The sequence below is a fragment of the Thalia democratica genome, chromosome 5, assembly GCF_965202585.1.
Source record: "Thalia democratica chromosome 5, ktThaDemo2.hap1.1, whole genome shotgun sequence".
In the NCBI taxonomy this organism is placed as follows: Eukaryota; Metazoa; Chordata; class Thaliacea; order Salpida; family Salpidae; genus Thalia; species Thalia democratica.
In genome coordinates, this window is record NC_139169.1 from 52,540,741 (window position 1) to 52,560,972 (window position 20,232).

The window sequence follows — 20,232 nt, forward strand, 5'->3', positions numbered from 1 at the left end:
CTAAAGATGCCAAAAAGAATGCGACACTTAAATATACCTGGTTTACCAAAAAAAATTTAGTAGACTTAATTTGAGCCATGGACCACCAAACCAGATTTATTAAGTTCCCTAATCTTTACTTAGTTTTTCATATTTTCTCAAACAATTTTTTTTGTTGTACAGTTTTTTCACTAACTTGCAATCTTGCTTATCAGTCTTTTAATTTAAAAACGAAACTTAGATTAAAAATTACACATTTAAGGTAAAAGTTAGTAAATATTATATCATTAGTATAATCAGTTTTAAAGCAGATCAAACAATAGCGTTTATGTATATTAAGCTTTAAAAATACATAATGTATAAAACTTATAAGTTATATGACAGGATGGCCTAAACGTTTAATGTTGTTTGAAATATTACTTTGTAAAATGTTGGCAATTACTTTACCATAAGATTTCTCTTTTATCTAAAGCTATATTTTAATTAAGTTTTGAAATAAATATTTTTTATACTACAATCAGTAAAGTTATGAATATTTATATATATGTAGTTCTATTTGTTAAGCAATTGTTAAGAAAGACAATTCCAACAAAAGCTAATAGTTCCTGTACATTTAAAAAATAAAATGAATGTTTTAGTTAAACTATTATTTTACTTGCTTTTACTTGTCGGCCAGCTCATCAGTCACTTAATTAACAAAACAAACGAAAATTAAAAGATACTGTAAGATTATAAAGTAGTGCACAACCACACTAAATACCATAATTAAATTTAAATTTAACTTAGAGATAAACTATACTTTAAGATATTCTACACTAATTACAAAATCTAGGCATGAATTTTTTGGTTATATTTTAAATAACATATCAAACACTAAAAAAATAAAGAACACCATACTTTAAAAAATACTTAATTGTGGTCAAAACTTTTACACAAGAATTAAATCTAAGAGGAATATACTATAATCCTGTATAATTAAATTAAGAATAACTACTTGGAATTAAAATCAAAAATTCAATTATAAATAATTAGCATTATTTAAAAAGAACTTTACAACAAAAAATAAGAATAATAATTAAGTCCAAATCTGGACGGTCTTAACTAGAACTCACTGCAATCACACTGTGGCTGGTTTATATAGCTAAATTATTAACTTAATTCAACATTACATCAGGAGTGTTGACTCTTTATTTTCTCTTTACCTAAACTGTATTAAAATTCCATAGTATTTGCATGCGTCTCTTTCTGAAATTTTCCCTTAAACACAATCTTTTTTGAATTAAAATAAACTAGATCAAAATAACAGTGATTTGGTATCATTGTTTAAACATGATCAAACATGGTTTATTTGTTTATTTTAGCATAATAATTGGAAGATGACACTACGGTGGAATATAAAGAATTCAAATTACTATCATATATGTAGTTCTACTTATTGCTGCGATTGTTTATGATACTCTCTTGCAAAAGTAAGGAGACTGGGTGTAGCTGGATTATTATCTTATGAAGATCCTCTATTTTACTGAAAGACAATTCCTGACATTTGTTCAGAGGTAGCTCTTTTTAAGTTACCATACAGATTTAGTCCTATGCGTCATCGATTTATTAAATTTTAAGCAGATGCATTAGAGTGGCTTGAATGTTCAAGATTATTTATAATTGGGACGGGTCAAATATGCATGAAGGCACTTTTACATGAAGGGAAAATTTTGCAAAAAGAAATTTTTGCACGAGTGACAATTTTGCACGTAAGTAATAAAAAAATACTGACCAAGGGTAAGGGAAAAGGGCGATAGTAAATATAATAAAATACTAATATAAAATAGATTAATAAGAAGAATAAAAATTCGAACAAGGGTAGGGCTTAGGGGTAACAGTGATAGTAAAAAATAGAAAAATAAAAATATAAAAAACCAAAATAACTATAAGAAGAATATAAAAGTTACCGATCAAGGGTAAGGGCTAGGGGTGACAGTGATAGTAAAAAAATCAAAGTTTCAATCCGTGCAAAAGTGTCTTCGTGCAAAAATGACCCATCGTGCAAAAGTGTCTTAGTGCTTTTTTGACGCCTACCCATTTATTATAGCACTTAGAAAAGTACTTACAAAGTTCTTTCCTGTTATTTAACGCACGATTTTGATTTAATTTTGTTATCTCATTTTCCTTGTTACAAAGAGTACAGCCGTGTTTTGAGTTATATATGTTTTTGTTTGGGCAAAAATTTTCCATTTCGAAGTAAACTATATCAAAAATTAATAAAAACGTATTGCTTAAGCACTATGCTGTCCTCACTGTTGCTCTATAGTCAAAATTTTTTAATGAACTTTTGTCATCGAACATAAATCTTTATTTACAGTTACGTATATTTGGTTTTTTCAACTTTCTTCCAACATTATCTGGTTGTAAAACATTGTATTGCTCTTGTTGCCCGGCATGCATAACTATGGAGTTTTCAATGACTTTCTTTTGAAATTTTTATGATACTTGTGCGTTGTACCATAGTTTCGGACAACCATTTAGCAATATGGTGGGTGGCGTAAAATAAATAATTATTTTTACTTCCCCATCGTTGTACTTCAATTCGTGCTCGGACTAACACTTCCTGGTAATCTTATTTCGATCTATTAGTTAAAGGACTAAACCAGGGTTTCCCAAACTCATATACTAAATCGCCCCCTTTTCGTAAATTTGAAAAAAAAAAATTACCCCCAATGATTTTATACAGTAGTTTTCCTCTTGAGTACGCACTTTTGAGCAAAAAAAGTTGTGTTTGAAATGTAATTTAGACTGCTACTTTTTAGGCATGCACTTTTGGGCTGTGTTCAAAGTAGTTTGCAGTTATTTTATTACAAGCTAATAAAGTATAATATGTTTTGGTTTTAAGAAAACAAATAGAGAGATCTCAACTGCTGGAGGAGAAGTAATATATTTATTCTTTCAAAAATTTATTTTACAAACTAAGTTTCGGTCAAAGACCTCTTCAGTGCTTAAATAAATCTAAAAAACTAATAAAACTAATAAAGTATGTAAAAATACTTAATTATTAAAAAGCCTTATGCATTCTGTAATCAATTCTGTATAAATATAAAATGTTTTGAAACTAATGAACCCTTTAGGTTAGTGGTGGACAACTTTTTTTGTCAGAATTTCATATTCACTAAAAAGTCCTTTATCGTTTTGACTTTAAAAAAATCTACTTGCGGGCTGCGTTATTTAAAAGACTATCATATAAGAAGTTTAAAAACTCGAGCAAAATTGTAATAAAATTATGTAGTGTTATTGTAACCTAGGAAGTGCTATTGTGAACTGAAAACCAAATTAAAGTGTATTTCAAAATATTAATTATCAAAAAACTAAATTTTCTTAGTTTTGCACAAGTAGTTTTCAAGTTACTTAGTGGGCCGAAATTTAACTGGGTCTGGACCGTACGTTACCCATCTAAAATCTTAACTGAAACATGACATAATAATAATCTATGATATAGCGAGTTTCGGACATTTAGTAGCTAATGCTAAAATAAGTTTAAAAAAATTAGCCCGTGCAAAAGTTTGTGTTTAAGCCGCACAATATACTTAAATTATTGTGATTATCAAATACTTATAATAACGAATTTGCATATACGCTACCTAGGAATGGGTCAAAGTTGTACGAAAAGAAAATTTCAAGAGGTTACTAAATTGCACTAGGGGACTAAATTGCACGAGAACAAAATTGCACGAGTGTACAAAATTGCACTAAGATACTTTTGCACGAAGACAAAATTGCACGAGGGAACAAAATTGCTCAAATACAATTTTGTACCAAGGGTCAATTTTGCACGAGTTACATTTTTACACAAGAGTAAAAAAATAAACAGAAAAAAAACTAAAATATATATTAATAAAAAGACAAAAAATAAATATATTAAAACAATACTAACTAAAGCTAATAAAAAATTAAATATAAGAAGAAGAATTCAACCCGTGCAAAAATGTCTCCGTGAAAAATTGTCTGCTCGTACAAAAGTGTCTGCGAGCAAAAGTATCTTCGTGCAATTTTATGCACTCGTGCAAATTTGACAGCTACCCACATACCTATACTTAAAATATTTGATTACCATTTGAGTACATGATAATCAAAAGTTACTTTTTTTAATTTATTAGTGCAATCTCAAAAACAAAGTATTGATTTCAAAATATATCTTAGTTAATTACAACAATTTTTTTATTCTATTAAAATATCGACTTCAGTATCGTTTTATTTTTTAGTCTAACTAAGTGACTTTTCAAAAAGCAATTGGAAATACCATGAGTAATAGTTTATAAAAGATAACATAGATTTTTACAAACAATTTATGATCCGAAATAGCATATATGTCAGGTTATGAGATGGTGAGAGGGACTCCATTCATCTATGACCTGTGTAGTTGTTAAATGAGAAAAGATATGAATTAAAATATGTAATTTACTTGAAAATAGTACTCCTAAGCACTTAATTTTTTAATATGTTTTACGTAAACAAAAAGAACTTTTTTTGTTTAAGTTTTACCTCAGGGTTAAATATTCGATAGCAAGCTGCAATTAGTAAAATAACAAGTAAAAAGTATAAAAGTTATGAATGCTTAAAATTTTAAAATCTCCCTCAACCCTTTTTGCCCTTTTACTAGTTATTGCCCCCCGACTTACTAAGTCGCCCCTAGGGATGTGGTACCGCACACTTTGGGAAACCCTGGACTAGACTGTGAGAACGGGTCAAATATGCTTAATAACACTTTTGAACGAAGAAATATTTTTTCACGAAGACTCTTATGCACGAGAGTAAAAAAATAAATAGCACTAAATAAAAAAATAAAACTATAACTAAAACTACAAAAAGATAAAAAAAAAGTTACCGACCAACGGTAAGGGTTAGGGGTAACAGTGATAGAAAAAATAAAAATTAACTAAAAAAAAAAATATATAAAATATCAGTGAAAAAAAAAAAGTAGTAAAAAAAAGAAAAAAAAAACAAGTTATTGACTGAGGGTAAGTTTAGAGGTAACAGGGATAATAAAAATTGTTAAAAAAATAAAATTAATAAAAAAAAAAACCCGTGCAAAAGTATCCTTTCGTGCATACTTGACACCTACCCAAACTTTGTAGAGCTGCTCATATTATATATGCAACGAAATTCCGTTAGTAGAATAAAGTATTTGCATACAAAAAATATTGGTTTTAATAAAAATACAAGTATGTCTTTTCATGATTTGCTCTATCTATAATTAATATTGTTAAGTCTATAATTAGGTCTATAATTAATTATTACAAATATTTTTTTGTTTATATTTAACTAAACCTTTTCTTAAAAAAGTTTTTGTTAGTTATAGTTTAATTTTTTCAATGCTTTGGTTAACCCAACACAGTTGTTGCCTTTTTTTATTTGTTTAAATTTATACTTAAACGTTTTTTTCTGTTCTGAATATTTTTGGAAACCTTAATAAAACCGGTGGATTAGTAAACTAGGGTTGCCTTGAAACCTGGAATTTTTTACAAATTTAATATGTTAAGTAGTAAAATTTCGGTTTGACTCATAAATAAAACCTAAACTAAATAAAGCAATATAGATAAAATTTTGTCATCTTCAAAACTAAAAAAAAACTATTTAAAGTATCTTTCCAATGTTTTTATACTATTTTATACAGTTTCATACATTAAACTTAACTTTAAACTAAAAATATATCCAAAAATGTGTACTTTAAAAAACCTGGAGAAAATGTGCTAAAAACATTTGGCAACCTTAATAAAATGAATTTTAGTTAAGCAAGTAAATGTTTATTAGATTTATTATTTAAAGTTATTTTTATATATGGTTGCCAAAAACCTGGAATCCTAGAAAAACCTGCAATTTGGTAAAAAAAATTGGCAAAACCTCGAAATTTAAACAACTTTTGTATGAAAATTATGAAAATTAGATTATTAAAAAAAAATCTATTATATACGATAACTTTTTTTGTCTCAGAGTTAAGTATATTATAAAACTCGTTTAAATTAGGATTACAGTATTTTTTCAACGTTTATATAGTATTTAGCACTTTTTTTTGCCTTAAATGAATTTTTATACTAAAAATAGACAAATAAAATTGTATTTTCGAAACCCTGAAGAAAATTAAACCTGTTAATATTTCAAAATACTTTTAGCAACCATGTTTTATAGTTCTATACGGTTTATTTAGCACAGAATTATATAATTAATAGTTAAAAGAAAGACTCTAATTTACGATTGCGTTGAATTCAGTTAGTAAACATCCGACCTATCCTCAGAAAGAATGACTTAACTGAATAAATAATTTAAGGTTCTTTGGGTCAGTTACATGATTTATTATTAAAACTTGAAGTTTATTGGTATTATTTAACTTTGAAACTGCAAGTGCAGCTGTATGAAATTTTTATTGTATAATGACTAAATTTTAGGTAGATTTTGATATTTTGTTTTACGAAATAATAAACGATTTCAAGTTTCCGATTAATGATTTTAATTTCCAAAATAAGTTTAAAAACTGTTAAATAAAATAGAGTCATCGAACTGTTTTGTTTGCAGATAAATCCAAAAGTGTATTTTGTGGACAAAACTCACTTTGATAAATCTTAAAAGACAATATCACTTAAGAATTTAAAATTACTAGCAAAATTATACCATTTATATACTTAATGACGAAACCTTCATCTTAAATTAAGTTTGTAATATAGGACGTAAAATAAAAAAGTTATAAGAAAAACAGTGTTTTATAAATGTTTAAGATCACAAAGAAAATCTTATTTACAAAATAGGCTGTATATTAATAAACTAAAAAAAAACTTCACCACACGGCCAACAACAACAGCATACGAGATAAACCACCACCGATTTCGTCCTTATTTTACTCATGTATTGAGTCTCTATAAAGGACGAAACCGGTCGTGGGTTGTCTCAGCTACTGTTGTTGTTGGTCGTGTGGTGAAGTTTATTATATATATTTGAAAGCGCGTAACATGTCAACTTTGTTAATGATGACCGAAATAAATACTTGTTCAAAATATAAATTTAATCGTTTGTTAACAAAAGATCTTAGCGAAACAAGCTCACTGGAATATAAAATAATAACAAATTATACAATATCCTTCTTTTATTACACTTTTATTACATACTTTTTATTTATATTTACCATCTTTTGTAAGTTATTCTAGTGTAGATATATTAAAGTAAGATAAAATATACCTAACTGTAGGATTATATTTTAAACTAAACTAATGAAGATTAAATAGCAAAAATTACAATATTATTTACTGGCTTATAAAAATAAGTTTGATATAGTAAAGTTTTATACTAGTATTCCTAAAAACATTTTTATTAAATCTTTTGATTTATGTGTAAAACTTATAAATAACTACCAATATCAGAACAAAAATGTTTTAGTTTTACACTTTTCAATATCTTTTTCAGTTTACAATAGTGAAACTTGTGAAAAAAAAGCAAATGCATAGAATCATTTAATGGCGCAGAAACTTATGATTCAATCGGATATTTTTCTTAACATATTCCTTTAGTAATTTATGAAAGCAATATTGATAAAGATATAAAGTTATCAAAATAAAAATTGTTAAGTCAGTACACTAGATTTTTGTGATATTTTGAAATTGTATTTTTATACAGAGAGAAACATCGTGCACTAACACTTTATCTAGTAGCATAGAAACTGATCCATTCAGTGATTGGCCTACTGTGGTTGTTAGTTATATTTGTTTTAATCTTGAGGTTTTCGTTATGGAAGTTTTTAAGGTTTAAAAAAATATGTTTGTTAATTTCGGTTTATTATTAAGTTTTGATTTTATTTCTTATTAAATAGAATAACAAATGTTTTTTTAATGAAATTATTTTTTAGTTCACTGTTTTTAAGTAACCCATTAAGAGAAAACTAAGAAGCATTTACATGTTTTCTTACCATTCTATAACTTGAGTATAGTTGAATAAATAGTTGATTGCATGGTAAAAAATAAGTTTTAGTAAGATAAACCTGAATTACACTGATGAACTATTAATTTCAGGATCGTTCGCCAATACCTTTTGAATTTGAATCTCAAATGCAATCAAATCTTAATATTTCGTCTTTCTTCAGCAATAATAGTAAGAAAACTTTAAGTTTAACAGCTATTTTTTTTAATTTTATTTTATATATTTCAATTCAAAATGTTTTTATCAAATTTATGTGTTGTAGTTTATGATATTTAAAACTTCTCAGTTAATATTCTGCCTGAAGTTTCTTACCAAAATGTATAAGAGCTATGATTCTAATAGTTCTTTTTACATTCAACAGTTCTGATTTATAAACATTTTTATTTAAAATCTATAAATTCTTGATTGGTTACTGTGCTCTTTCTGTAGGGCTTGAATAAAAGTTTATTAGCAAAAAGGAAATAACAAATAATCAAACTGCAGTTTTATCAATTGATTCTTCATTTTATGAATTTTTAAATATAGTAATCTTCTACTTAAGTACGCGCTTTGAAAACAATCTAAAAAATGGTATTGAACCGGGCTTTCTAAAAAAATCTGATCTAAAGTTCATAAATTAAAACTAATTTATATATAATATAAAGACTAATATTTACATTAAGTCGAAAGATTCCCTAAAACAAAAAAATAAACTTATACCATAAGCATAAATTCCATTGAAGCTATTAGAACTGTTGAATGGTCTAGTTTATTATCTGTATTTTTTCTGACCTGTGCCTACCCGACACCTCTAGAGTTATTATAAAGCAGTCAATGTATATTACAAGCGTAAATATGCTAGGAAAATGCGTTGTGTAAGTCCTTTTTAAGTTTTACATTTTCAGCTTATATCGCTTTTTTTATTTACAGCTTTTATACAAATTCCTTTAATCGGCTTATATGAATGAAAATAGACACATTATCTAATTATTAAACTTAATTTCTATTTGTATAACAGAGATGTAAGAAGTATTTTTCGTTAGATAGTGTCATTAACCTTTGGGTATTCTAGAAAAGCCATTATATATTTTTTGAGTTCCCTGAAGCTATCTGCCACCGCGCGAGTTACTTGGTCTATTCAATTTTGGAACCTTTTATCTTTTGCCAGACTTGTTTGCAGCTCAAATATTTATCTCATAAAAGGAGTACATCTTGGTAGGGGTCAAAGTCTCTAGAAGCTTATCAGCGCACGATGTAAGGCTAATTAGTCTTAAAGATCCTGTATCATATTTTTATTACTTAAAAAAGGTCAATTATATTGGTGTAACGCCAGTCTTAAGTGAAATGGTAAACATGTTATCACATGTGAAAAATGAGTTTGATTGCATAAAGATAGATATTTTAAAGGAGTAAAATGAAAAAAAGATCCTTAGTTTTAAAAGTTCTCCGTTTCAAGAAAGTTAATGATAATTTTTGTATAGCTGAGAAAGCTTGGTCATTAGAGGAAAAAGAATTCGAAGATGAAAACAAATTCAAAATAGGAAAAGTTGAGGAACCTGGCGTTGAAGATTTCACAGTAGCATCCACTAATGTCAACCTTACCTTAGGTGTGTTAGATTAAAAATTGAATGCAAGTGCTAAAAACGATTTAGTTTTATTGTGTTTATCTCAAGTATAGAAAGAAACAGTTTTATAGTTTAAAGAAATGCCTAAAAACTTATTAAGAAATTTTATTTTCAATATTTTTTTTCTGATTATGTTTTAGTCATTTTTATTTTTTTAATTATTGCTTCGCTAGGATTTGTAGTTACAAACCATTAACTTATAGTTTTGTATATTTAAATACAGATCCTAGCGAAGCAAGTTTGCTGAAATACATAAAAAAACTCAGTGGAACTGTGTTAAATTGTTTAAGACAGAGAACATTTTAGTTCAATAAAGAAAAGTACTGTGCGAATAGATTAACAATTTAAAAAATTAAGTTAAAGTTGAAAATAAAAATCAAAAATATAAATAAACAATTATACTATGTATTTATACAACAATACAGATTTTTTTTAGATGGTTCAAAAGTTTCAATTGGAGAATATTTGCGACGTGGATCGTGTAAAATTCCGGAAAAATCAGGATTTATGGGTACTACACCCCCTAGTAAAACAGAAAGACCTTCGTTTGGTTTATCATTTGACACACCTATTGATTGTTCCAATTCAAACGATTCAGTACTCTGTAATAGAACTTACATAAAAGATTTAAACGAAAAAACTAACATATCTGAAGTTACTAGTAAGTGTGAACTAACTGAATAAGTATTTTGTTCACATATTCTTAATGATTAAACGGTTATTTTTTATATCATGAATAGTCAGTCTTTAAAATAGAAAATAACTTAAGTTTTAAATAAACAAATTAAATAAACCAGATGATAGTGTCATTGATAGTTTATCTCAAATAATTACCGACAAGACGGACGTTAACATGAAAAGTGATCAAGTAGCCCATGTTATTCATGAACACTACAAACAAAAGATTAACTCTAAGAGACAAAAGATAAATGAAGCTAACAAGCAGTTGAAAATGTTTTTTAAGTTCTATAGTTTTTTTTAATGTATTTTAGTACAAAATAAATCTAAGTAGAAAATAAATAACACATAAAAGTAAATTTTGAAAATGTTTTAAACATGTAACGTAATTGTCAGTGTGATTTTTCTAAAGTAAACAAGTCTTTGAATTGGATAGATAAAATCTCAAAAGCAAGCTTTGTATAAAATTATCTTTATTTAGATTTTATACAAATTGTTTTTTAATCTGAAAATGTTTTGTTTAGTAACAAGTAATTTGTTTTAAATTTTTTTGATATTCTAAGGCCATAGGGGTCGGTCCGAGATGTTTTACTAGAATTAAAATTGAAACTCTTAAATGAACTTAGAAATATGACTAATAATTCAGTTTATTAGTAATATGGTTTTGTAATTTGCTTTAAATTAAACAATGGAAAGTTCTCAACTTAAGAAACTTTAAGGAGATTAATTATATTTTGTTTTCGCAGTTTATTATAAACAAAACAATGTTTTACTCTTATATTAAAATATAAAAGATCCTCAGTTGAAAAAATAGGTCTTATTCAAATAGAATTATATTTATTCTATTTGAATAAGAATTGTTTAAACAAGTGATGACCTATTATATTTAATATAAAAGTGAAACATTGTTTTGTTTATAACAAACTGAAAATAAAATATTACTAATAAGATAAAAATTCAATTAGATTTTATTATATAGTTATTTTATTGTTAAAGATTTCGAAAAAAGTCTATTGACCGTAATTTTCCGTCATTAGTTTTCCCAATATTTGAAAAATTATTGAATTTTTTTTAAATACTTAAATTTTTAGTGATCGTTTCTTGTAATATTTACGAAAAACTGTTTGATAGCTTTTTAACCAAATGAAAAATAAAAACATTAGGGTTAACAAATAAAGTAAAGTTTTTTTTTAATTTAATTACTGATTAGTATTTTAGTTGAAAATTAATTAGTTGTTTCCGAGTGGTTTTTTAAAAGTTCAATGAAGATTAAACTGAGAAAGTTCAGAAACGGTTGCTCAAAAACTGTAAGAGGAGCAACATTTTTTCTTTCTTTCTCTTTTTAGTTTGCGCCTTCTATAAGGAACTTATAGAACTCTCAAATCGCTTATATTTCATGAACCTCTTCGTAATTTTAAAAACGGTAAAAAGCAACTGGTTGTTTAAATGTAGGTATAAAAAATTAAACAAAATAGTTTTTTACCAATCCCTTGCATACTTAATATTTTAGACATTTATGAATGTTTAGTGGTTTTTATTTTAAGAACTTTTTATTAAAAAAAAATTAATTGAGCTGTCATTACGTTTTATTTGTAATTTTTGCTTTTCAAAGCTACTAAGATGAGTAAAATATGTTTATTTGCCAAACAAATGTGTTAATGTTGTATAGTCGTAATATGGTCGTTTGATGTATATATTTAACAAACAAAGTTTACTTACAGCTTAACTTTAATAATGTATATATTTTTACAAAACTACTGCATCGCTTCAATTTTCGTAATACAGACCTTAAAAATAAAGTTTGTCTGTTTTTTTAAATCGTTTTAAAATACAAAATTTTATCAATTAAAAAATTAAGAGTTCAATAAAACAAATAGAATAAAGTAAAAGTATATATATTATAAGAAACAAGTGTTTAATTAATAAAATACCTTATTTTACTACGTTTAAAATAAGTCATTTGTTAGTAACAAAATAATAAATAACGTAAAAGTTTTTACGTACAATTTGGTTTAAAAGACTTTTAAAAATTATTTAAGTTTGTTTTGTTGAATTTTTTAGTGATTATGTCAGTTAGTTTGCAATTTCAAAAGTTTAATCCTAAGCATTCTAATATTTCCAATTAGTTAAATAAAACAAAATGTAGCTGGCTGCAAACACATAAAGTGCAATTATTTATATCTCTACTTATGTATGTAATGTATTCTTTAAAAGAATTTGAGAATATTTTGAGAGATTTTTAAATTTAGTTAAAAGGTAAATATTTTTTGAATATCAATATGGTAGTTATTTTACTTTAATAAGTTATCATGATTTAGAACAAACAAATTAATCACACTCGTAAAAATATATGGAAAAAAAATGTTAAGTAAAAGTGTTTGTCTCCATATGTAGAATTTTAATAAATACTTATAATAAATAATATAGCAACAGTAATAGATGCATTTCGTGTAAATCAAATGATTATTAAAAAAAGAGTTTGAAAACTTTCAAAAAATACTAAAGCAGTAAAGTTTATATTTTCTACACTTCATCAGCTTGGTAAAGTTTATTACACTTGTCTATATCACTTATTTTACATTTGAAACAGTACTATATTTATTTTCAGTGACGCGAAAGAAGAAAGTTCGAACAATTGCAATGACAAAACTCGTAAGTAAAGTTTTAAAATAAATATTATAGATTTATTGAAAATAAATTAGGTTTTAAATTCATAAAATTACTCGTTTATATATTTAAAATTTCTTATTAGCATTTCAAATTATAATAAGTTTATAAGTTTAGAGCAAAAACTTATTAATTTTAAATTTTGACAATTTACTTAAAAAAAATTATCTACGCCTTAGTTGACTTGGCTATTAAATTAACAGCTCTTCCGACAAAAACTACTAAAAAAGTTACTTGGTCTCCACATCCGACCAAAATGAGCTCTATAGTTGGTACTTGTAGTTTAGGAAATCAAGAATATAGTAAAACTAATTTATCACTTAACAAAAAATTAGATGAAACCATTTTGCCCTGTTTGAATTCATTGAATATTAAAAATGATGATGAAAATGCTGTTAAAGGTTTTAATATGTAAAATATTAAATTGATTAGTATTTATTAGTCTAAGAATGAAAGTTCTAAAAATTAAATTGATAATTCTTCAGAAATAAAATATTTTTCAACTTATGTAAATATGAGGGTAAAGAAATATACACATGATTAATTGTTTGAGTTCTTAAAACTTACTGTATCATCTTTGTTAAAGTGAATTAGATTTGTTTTATAAAATATTAATAAAAAAAAAAATTGATAAAATTTTGATTCTAATCATTTTCGAGATATAGTGCTTAGATTCGAAGTCCCTAATTTGATTTTTGAAAATTGACTTAACTATTTTTTTAACAGAAAGTGATGTTATAAATAGCAAGTTAAAATCAAAGTACCCAAATCAAGCTAAACTTAGTTCAATAATTCATACTGAAATGTCTACTCATGAAATTTTACAAGGGACTTTATCCGAGTAAGTTTCAAAAAAAAAAACAAAAAAAAAAGAAAGTATTTGAAATATTTTACCTAATGTTGCTTTTAACTTACTTTTGTGTTTTATTTTGTTATTTGTAAAGTAATTGTTCAAAATTTAATCCATTGTATTTAAATAAGTGCTGAAATGTCATAAAAACCGACTGAATACAAGCTTCTATCAATAGTGTTACTATTTCTTTGAATAACAACTTTGAAAAACTATGAAAGTTTTTGCATCACTTTTAACTTGATTAAATGGATGACAATAATTAACGATTACTTTTAAATTTCAAAAAGTAATCGTTTATTTATGAATTTGTTTAGATATTTATTGTTCTTTGTAAAAAAATTAGATTAAAATTTAATTTTTTACATATTTAAAAAACTAAAATATATGTATTTTTATTTAGTTATACTTAATAAGAAAAATCTTTTACATTTTGGAATTTAAAAATAATAAGACACAGTTGATACTTTTCTTAGCACTGTCATTAGTGAAAGTTATTTACAATTACTATGTTTATAAAAACGAGTGTGAAGTTAGCTTAGTAACGTTTTTCAAAAATTAAAAAAAAAATGTTTAAACTTTAGGTCCAATTATTTTCTTTACCTTAATAGCAAAATATTTTTTTTTTAAAAAGCGGTCCTTTGTCTTTAGTATACAAAAAAAATCTATTCGATTGGGGCTTGACTCGTGTGGGGCCCCTTAGAAAAACTGAGTTTTTTTATCTATTTTTACTTAGCTCGAATTAAAAAAAAAATAATTTTTTTTTTTTTAATTTTAATTTTCATATTTATTAGTAAATAAATTCTGTACAACACTTTTTTTTTCCAATTGTTAATATTTTGTACTATTTAGCCTTATTCTAGATTTCCTAATTCCGAAATAAGGCCAAATAAAACAAAATGTTAATAATTGAAAAAAAAAAGTATAACATTATTCACATATAAATATAAAAATGAAACAAAAAAAACTTAATTTAATTTATTTTTTTGTTTTTATTTCGAGGTAAGTAAAAATTGATAACAAAACTCATATTTCGTACTGTTTGGCCTTATTCCGGAATTAGGAATTCTAGAATAAGGCTAAATAGTACAAAATATTAACAGTTGGAAAAAAAAGTGTTGTACAGAATTTATTTACTAATTAATACAAATATTAAAAAAAAAAAATAATTATTATTTTTTTAATTCGAGCTAAGTAAAAATTGATAAAAAAACTTATTTTTTCTAAGGGGCCCCACACTAAAAATCAAGCCCCAATCCAATGGATTTTTTTGTGTATTTTAAACAAAGGACCGCTCTCTAAAAAAAGTTTTTATTTAACTATTAAGATAAGGAAAAAAATTGGAACTAAAGTTTGGACATTTTTTTAAAATTGTTGAAAAACGTTACCAAGCTAACTTAACACTCGTTTTATAAAAAGCATGTGAAAATAGATTATAATTTAGTTTAAAAAACATGATTATTATAAATGCTTACGTATAAATAAATTCTACCAACTTTTAAATGAACAAGTTCAGTTTTTAAGTTAAGAGAAGGGCTAACATTATATTTCGTAAATTTTTTATTTATTTAAAAAGTGAACATATATTTTAAGTGCAGATAACTTGTTTTATCTAAAGGAAATTGGTTGCTCTTTCAAAGAACTGTTTAATTTCTTAGATTTGAACAGTACATTGTTAGCTAAAAATCATTGACTTTAAAATCAATAAAAAGAATCATCGAATAACCTTGAACTTTGAAAAAAAGTGATATATATTTCTGGAATTTTGAAAGATTTTTTGAACTTCCTTTTTTATCCTATAATTTTTAACTTTAACGACAACATTATTTTATCTTTCAGTTTTATTTAAATGAAACATTATTGTAATTAAAAAAAAACTTAAAGTAATTTAAACTAAATAGAAAAAAAAAACTATCAATTCTACAATTTTTGACCAATCTTCTTAAGTTTTCTTAATTTAATCTTAGCTCCATTTTTTTTCGTTTTTAAATTTTCGTAACTTTAAGAAAAATTAAAAAAAAAAACAGGCATTATCATTGAAGTTTTGTCACAAAAATCGTATCTTTTAGTATTTAAATCTTACGTACAGAGTTTCTATAGCTATGAGACTAGTTTTTAACAAATATTGTACTTGAATAAGCTTTGTAGTTTTAAAATACTTTTAGCAGTTAAACCGGTGATTGCTAAAAGCTAATGATCAGTAATTTATATATTGTAAGTCTTTTGCTGATAAGATAGAAATGTTAATAGAGTATTAGTGAATTTTTAGACTTTTGTAATACAACAATGAAAAATTCAAACTCTCAATGGTTGAGTACAAAACTTTTTCCAAAAATGGCTGTTAATTAGAAGTTCAATAAAGTTCTAGTATTCTATAAAAACTACATAAAGCTCTTATTTTAAGATTTTATACCATGTTAAGTTTTGTAAAAATATTTATATATTTCCTACAGCCTTATTATATTCTTATAAACGAACGCCTATCTGTAGACGAAGTTAAGTTACAACTGTATCCAAAATTTATAATATGCGTTTTTATTTTAATTGAAAACAGCAGCTACTTGTAAGTATTGTTTTGTTTTACATTGTTATGAACAACTGTATGCTGTAATGGAAATATTATAAGAAAATGTGGTAGAAAAAACAGACTGACTGTTACCAACATCTAAAGTTGCTGATAGTGAACTTTTTCAAATAAAAATGTCCATCATTTTTTTACAAAGAGCTTTTATCATGGTAATATTTGTTGAAAATAATAAATAAAGCTTAATCTTTTGAAACGAACATGAAAAATTATCTATAATAAAGTCAGGGTTACCACATGGTCAGAAAAAGTCAGGAAATCAGGAAAAGTCAGGAAAAATTTTAAAAAATGACAAAAGTCAGGAAAAAATGGGGTTTTTGTAAAAAAGTCATGAAAATGTCAGGAAATTTGATGAAAATTAAAAAAAGTCAGATTTTGTCAGTTTAAATTTACAAAATTTTTTATTTTGCGAAGCCTTCAAATGGTAAAAATTAATTAAAAATCCTTTAAAGTCAGAAAAAATTTCAAAATTTTCCTGAAATTTACAAAATTATTTAATTTCGAATGCCTTTAACTGGTTTAATTAGTAAAATATCCTTTATAAAACTGCAAAATTTGTCTATTAACATATTGAACAAGTACCCTACTTGAACAAGCAGATTTTGTAAGCTTTTTAGTATTGATGATTTGTAGCAAGGACACTTCCATAGTGAAACTGTGATATACACTCAAAAGTCTTTCTAGCATGATTTTAGTATCAATGTGTTCTTTGTTTAAGTAAATAATTTAGTTCTTTATAATAAAGCAGTTAGTTTAGTATTTTATGTAACAAACTGGTGTGTATACTTTATCTCTTAATAATTTTTTCAAACTTGTTTAAATTTATAAAATAAGTTAAAAGAAAGTATATGACAAGATTAAGTTTACTTATTGTTTGTATTTTTTGTAGAGTAACTTAAGTTTTTAAAGTAAATAAGAATATATTTTTTTGTTACAAATTTTATACTAAATGATAAGATAATATTTTATACAACATTTATATAGTTTACTTTTTTATCTTTTTTTTACAGTTACTTTGTATATAGTTTTTTAATTGAATATTAGGTTAGGGATTTTATTTTAAATAATTTGGGTAATATTTTATTAAACTAAGTGAACAATTTATATTAGTAAAACTTATGCTAGGAAATGCCAAAAAAATTGTGTCTAATTTCAGACATGCTGTGTTTATAAGGTAATAATACAAGTATTTTGCTGATAGAGCTGTTTATTGCAAATGCATCAATCATACACAAATGGTTCAAGTGGTGTAGTGGAAGTTTGATGATTCAATTCAGCAAAAAAAATAACTTGTTTTAACCTGTATTGAAATTAGATTGAAAGCTATATATAGTTTCAAAAGTTAGATTTTGTATTTTAGAACAATTTTAAATTAAGAGTTTGATTTAGAAAAATCAAAAAACATTTGGTAAAAAGTTGAGAAAAAGACAGGAAATTTTTCTCAGCTTGATCTGTGGCAACCATGTAAAGTACAAGTTGCAATAAAATTAAAGATATATAAAATTGCTTTGAGTAGTTTTTAATTTTCGGAACCACTTTTTTAGCTTGGAGTAGCTTTTAATTATGTTCTTAATGTAAAATAAAAGAAAAAGAAAAAACTTGTACTTAATAAATTACTAAAAAGTTTAAGTTCTGGGAGAAATACAAAAAAGCTGGATTAAAATCAGAACACCTGGAACACATTAATTTAAGGCAGCTTGTAAGGCGGCAACAACTAACTTACACTATATGTTCTCAGGTTTGTAATTAAGAATTAAAATGGTTTTAGGTACAATTTACAGAGGGTTTGAAACTTGCACTAGGCATTCTGGGGTTTATAATGAATGAAGGCGATCATTGTTAAATTTTCTAAAAGAGTGGCGATTGTGAAAAGGGGTTTGGAAAACCCTGATTTCGGTCATTGCGACTAAATTTACTGTTCAATTTTAACTTCTTATCTGTTATTTTGTAATTATTTGCTGAAATAAATTTAAGAATCTAAAAAAATAAGTTAAGACATTACTGCTTTTAATTTTAATACATGTGAAACAAAAAAATTCTAAACTAGTCAAGTAGGAACGGTTTAATAAAAAGATTATTAACAATTGATTAACCAACTGTAATTTTTTATCTGATTTTGTTATCCACTTTTATCCATTTATCCACTGTTTAATTAACAACTTTTAGAGAGAAAGTGTTGCAATTGCATCAGAGGTTGCAGTGTAAAAATTTAGAAAGTGCTGATGTAGGAAGCAGTAAGTTTGATTTATAATGAACTATTATAATTATAAAAATACCAATTAAGTATGTTTTAGTAATTTAAAAAAGTAAATAGATACTGAATATATTAAAACTAAGGCTGATGATTTAAAAAAAATTAACTAGATATTAACTTATGATTTAAAACCAGTTTGCAATTTAGTTTAGTAAAACTATTTTTCAGTAGACTTTGTTTTAAATTTTATAAAACTGTTCAATAGTTTTGATTACAGCATTTTATAAGCATTAATCTTGAATGCCTTTATATCGGAAATTGTTAAGATAAGTTAGCAAAGTTTAATATTATATTAACTTATATCTCAAAATTATGCCTTCATTCATATAGCTTAAATAATGATAAGAAAATTGCATGATTTTAAACACATAGTTTAATTCTATCAAATTTAGATATTGTCATTTGTTATTCAAATTAATTTAATTACAGCTTTTAACACTGTTGAAGTACATAAATTTTATTAAAAGTTTGGTCAATAGAAGATTAAAAATGTTATATTTTTTGAAAACTTTTATCTTATTCATAGATTTAGATTGTTTTTTTAATGTTGTAAATTTACTTTTCGATTTTTTCCATTGGATTTAATATAATTTATATTAATTTATCTAAAAGTCTATAAAAATAAAAAATTACCAGAAAATACACCTACAATTATACCTTCACAAAAGCTCACAACTAACTTGTAAGTTTGATTTTTGTTGTTTAATTCGATTGATACATGAATTGAAATTTACTGTAGAAAACTTATGACTAGCTGGTTAAATGTTTTTTGTATGTTCAGCAGTAATTTTAAACCAAAATGAAACTTAACATAATTTGTAACATGGTTTCCCGAAGTGGACAAAATCGTCTTTGGGAAACCCTATTTAAAAAAATTTTTGAAGCTATCAGTTTAAATAATAAATATACGTAATCAAGTTTCAATATATGTTTCAAAAATGTATCTTAGTTTTGTCAAATAAAAATTATAGGTTTCTTGATAAAATCAGATTATATTACAGCTAAGTATACAGGATGGTCATAAATCACGGAATTCTGAAGTTTAATAAAATATTATGAATTTCAAAAAACCATGGCATATTATGAAATTCAATATTTTATAAAAAGCCTTGAAAGTTTTCTAAAAGCTATGTAATATCTTTAAAATTTAAGCATTTTTTCATCCTTGAAGTTTTGACTTTTATAAAAAACGTGTACATTTGATAATCTTATAGAGTAAAAAATATTCTACTTTAACCTGTGGGAGTTTTTCCAATTTTTATTGCCATATTACTTTAAAGACTTTTATCTCTTTTGAAACATACTTCTTATTGTTAAAACAAGTTAAAAGTCGTTTACAAAATACAATAGATTAACAGGGTCAATTAGTAAGGTGTAAAGTAAAAAGGAAAAAAAAATAACCGTATATTTTCTTTTATTTTAGCCAAATTTCAAAACAACGTAAAAGTTTAATATTTGTTAACTTACAAAGGGGAAAGGTTTTCCTTTAAAGTTAAAATAAATACTTAGATTTAATCTTAAGGTATGAATTATAAGATGTAAAATTTTCGTTTAACTTTTGAAATGTTGTTTTCCTTAAAGGTTTCTAATACAAATGTTTGGACCTCGATTTTCTCAGAAATTTTTAAATTAACTAAGTTTTTTTTATTTTTTAGCTTAAGACCTTGAA

At 25.0% G+C, this 20,232-nt stretch overlaps 1 protein-coding gene across 4 annotated transcripts in view; it reads left to right on the top strand.

Annotated features, from left to right (window-relative positions):
* The window catches only part of LOC145835392 (uncharacterized), a 104,084-nt gene that overhangs the window by 41,160 nt on the left and 42,692 nt on the right, over positions 1–20,232 (top strand). For all 4 annotated transcript variants that reach the window (XM_082942957.1, XM_082942958.1, XM_082942961.1 and 1 more), the window contains exons 10-19: positions 7,627–7,701; positions 8,019–8,097; positions 9,387–9,512; positions 9,967–10,191; positions 10,328–10,484; positions 12,817–12,860; positions 13,079–13,276; positions 13,602–13,716; positions 18,476–18,543; positions 19,200–19,245. In XM_082942957.1, the coding sequence (XP_082799083.1) occupies positions 7,627–7,701; positions 8,019–8,097; positions 9,387–9,512; positions 9,967–10,191; positions 10,328–10,484; positions 12,817–12,860; positions 13,079–13,276; positions 13,602–13,716; positions 18,476–18,543; positions 19,200–19,245 (1,133 nt within the window). The remainder of the gene's footprint in view (positions 1–7,626; positions 7,702–8,018; positions 8,098–9,386; positions 9,513–9,966; positions 10,192–10,327; positions 10,485–12,816; positions 12,861–13,078; positions 13,277–13,601; positions 13,717–18,475; positions 18,544–19,199; positions 19,246–20,232) is intronic.